Source organism: Mesitornis unicolor, unplaced genomic scaffold, assembly GCF_000695765.1.
Source record: "Mesitornis unicolor isolate BGI_N332 unplaced genomic scaffold, ASM69576v1 scaffold35430, whole genome shotgun sequence".
NCBI classification, from domain to species: Eukaryota; Metazoa; Chordata; class Aves; order Mesitornithiformes; family Mesitornithidae; genus Mesitornis; species Mesitornis unicolor.
The window spans coordinates 7,360-9,990 of record NW_010157078.1 but is presented as its reverse complement, the minus strand read 5'-3'; the positions used below and the strand labels follow the sequence as shown (position 1 = coordinate 9,990).

Sequence of the window (2,631 nt, the reverse complement as noted above, 5' to 3'; positions counted from 1 at the left end):
ATGGATCCAGCCTGTCCAGGTCCCTCTGCAGAGCCTTCCTACCCTCAGGCAGATCAACACTCCCTCCCAACTTAGTGTCACCTGCAGACTTGCTGAGGGAGCACTCAATCCCCTCATCCAGATCATTGATAAAGATGTTAAACAGGACTGGCCCCAAAACAGAGCCCTGGGGAACACCAATTGTGACTAGCTGCCAGCTGGATTTAACTCCATCCACCACAACTCTCTGGGCCCAGTCATCCAGCCAGTGTTTTACCTAGCAGAAAGTGTGCCTGTCCAAGCCATGGGCAGCCAGTTTCTCCAGTCAAAGCACTTCAAACTAGAAGGATGGGAGCTCCACTGGCAGCCCCAGCACCTCCCCAGGCAGCCCCCCCCAGGCACCAGCACACCCTGCTCACACTCACTGATCTCGCAGTGCCGGCCAGCATAGCCCGGGAGACAGTCGCACTTGTACTTGCCAATGTAGTGGAAGCAGGTGCCCCCATTCTGGCAGGGCCCTGAGGCGCAGGGGTCCGGCTTACCTGGGTGGGGGTCAGAGGATAGGGGGAGGTGAGCAGCGAGGGGGGTGAGTGCTGCCTGCCTCTCCTCACCGGGAGGGGGCCGAGGGGGCCGTACCTATCTCACAGTGCTTGCCGGTGAAGCGGTAGGGGCAGGCGCAGTGGTACTCGCCATCTGCCTCCTTGCAGGTGCCCCCGTTGCGGCAGGGCACTGTGCTGCAGAGCCGGGGCTTGGCTGCAAGAGAGAGCACCAGGAGCAGGGGTCACCCACAGCTGCCAGTGTCCACCAGCACTCCACCAAAACCCTCACTGTGGGAAAGACCAGCAAGCCTGGGTCTCAGATTTGGGCTCAGCAACATCACAAAATGCCCATGCAGATGCATGATAGGGCCTTAGGCGCATGTATGAAAAATAAACCACTCTAACGCTGATGGTGTTGGCAAGGAAACAACTGGATCGTCTGCTGTGACTGGCAGGAGCTGGGAAGGAAGCCATGCAGACCCTCCACCCCGCAGGATGGACATGGGAATGGGATAACCAGCACCCATTTCCAGCTGCAGCTCAGCAAGCAGCTGCTCACCTCCCGCAAGGGTCCAAGCTCTTCTCCCACCCCACTGGTGCCAGGCCCCAGGGAGCCCCATGGGGGTACCTTTCTCACAGTGCTTGCCAAGGAAGCCTTGGGGACACTCGCAGCTGTAGGAGTCGTCGTGAACCTCACAGGACCCCCCGTTCAGGCAGGGATCTGAGTCGCAGGGGGATGGTATCGCTGCAAAGCCCAACACAGGGCGTCACTGAGGACACACGATCAGGGGGGGGCGAGGGCTGCTCCCCGGCTGATGATGCCCTCCCCTGCTCACCCTCCTCCCGTCTCATGTCCCTCCCCAGGGCCAGACCCATGTCCCCACAGATGACACTCACTGTGGTTGGTGCCATAGTCGGTGTGGCAGACGCAGAGGTAGCTCCCACCATACTCCATGCAGTACCCGCCATCCGGGCACTGCGTGTTCACATTGCACGGCGTGGTGGTGACTTCTGCAAACACATGGCCAGCATCGGGCTCCGTTAGCCAGCAGCAAGAGGACACCCACCCTCCCTGGCCACCAATGGGGTCTCCTAACTTCATGGGATCTGATGAGATGGAAGGGACTGTCCATACCCAATGCCACAGACTGGGCGAATGGCAAGGGACCAATAAACTTTGGAGTGGGAGCACACGGGGGCTGCCATTCCCCTTCCCGCCCAGGGGAGCCACGATGGGGCCAGGGAGAGGCACAGTTCAAGGGGGAGCGATCGAGTGGAGCAGTGCCTTCTCACCAGGCGATGGTATTTTCGGCATGTGCCCCTGGTACCGTGCTGGGCTGGGGCAAATATCCCAGAGAGGGAGCAAAAACAGTGAGCGAGGAGCCTTCACCTACCGAATTCACAGAGGAGACCAAAAAACCCCGGTGGGCACTGGCAGATGGTGATGTTCCCCTCCAGACAACTGCCCCCGTTGCGACACTCGCAGCCCTCCGATAGCTCTGCAAGAGATGAGATAGGAGTGTCCCAGGACCCCTCCTGCTTGCGAGGCTGGGCCAGTCAAGCCCAATGCCACCCATGGAGGCAGCTCAGGTGGGTGCCACCCATGAACCCTCCCCAGACACCCAGGCACAGCTTCCTTCAGTGGGACGGACCCACTGTGCAGCCCAGGAGCCCTGAACAGGCTCTCCAGGGCTGCTGCTCCTCTCTTGCTGGAGCATGAGGGCTCCCCTAGAGTCACGACCCCCCTGCCGGAGACCCCACCCTGGTACTCACTGTCTCGGCAGTCCTGCCCAGCGTAGCCCTCCTGGCACTCGCAGACATAGCCCTGCTCCGTCTCCAGGCAGCTACCCGCGTTCTGGCATGGGTGGGAGAGGCAAGCACCAGGCACACGGGGGCCACCTGCGGGCAAGGGGACACTGAGCCAGAGCCACTCAAACCAACCCCAATCCAGCCCAGCTTCATGCCAGAGACCCCAGCACAGTCAAGCCCCCTGTAGCAGCACCACGGCCCCTCTGTGTGCCAGTGTCTATGGCTGACACAGCCCGTTTTGAGCCTTTCGCCCCTTTCTGCCTGCCCCCGCCCAAAAACCAGCTCCCACCCCTCTGCTCACCAT

At 61.0% G+C, this 2,631-nt stretch overlaps 1 protein-coding gene across 1 annotated transcript in view; it reads right to left on the bottom strand.

Annotated features, from left to right (window-relative positions):
- Positions 1-404: 404 nt before the first annotated feature.
- The window catches only part of LOC104536158 (sushi, nidogen and EGF-like domain-containing protein 1), a gene marked incomplete at both ends in the record, with an annotated part of 7,183 nt that continues 4,956 nt past the window's right edge, over positions 405-2,631 (bottom strand). The window contains 7 exons of the mRNA XM_010178707.1: positions 405-521; positions 616-732; positions 1,147-1,263; positions 1,416-1,529; positions 1,913-2,017; positions 2,292-2,417; positions 2,617-2,631. The exon at positions 2,617-2,631 is cut by the window's right edge and continues 111 nt beyond it. Of these exons, the coding sequence (XP_010177009.1) occupies positions 405-521; positions 616-732; positions 1,147-1,263; positions 1,416-1,529; positions 1,913-2,017; positions 2,292-2,417; positions 2,617-2,631 (711 nt within the window). The remainder of the gene's footprint in view (positions 522-615; positions 733-1,146; positions 1,264-1,415; positions 1,530-1,912; positions 2,018-2,291; positions 2,418-2,616) is intronic.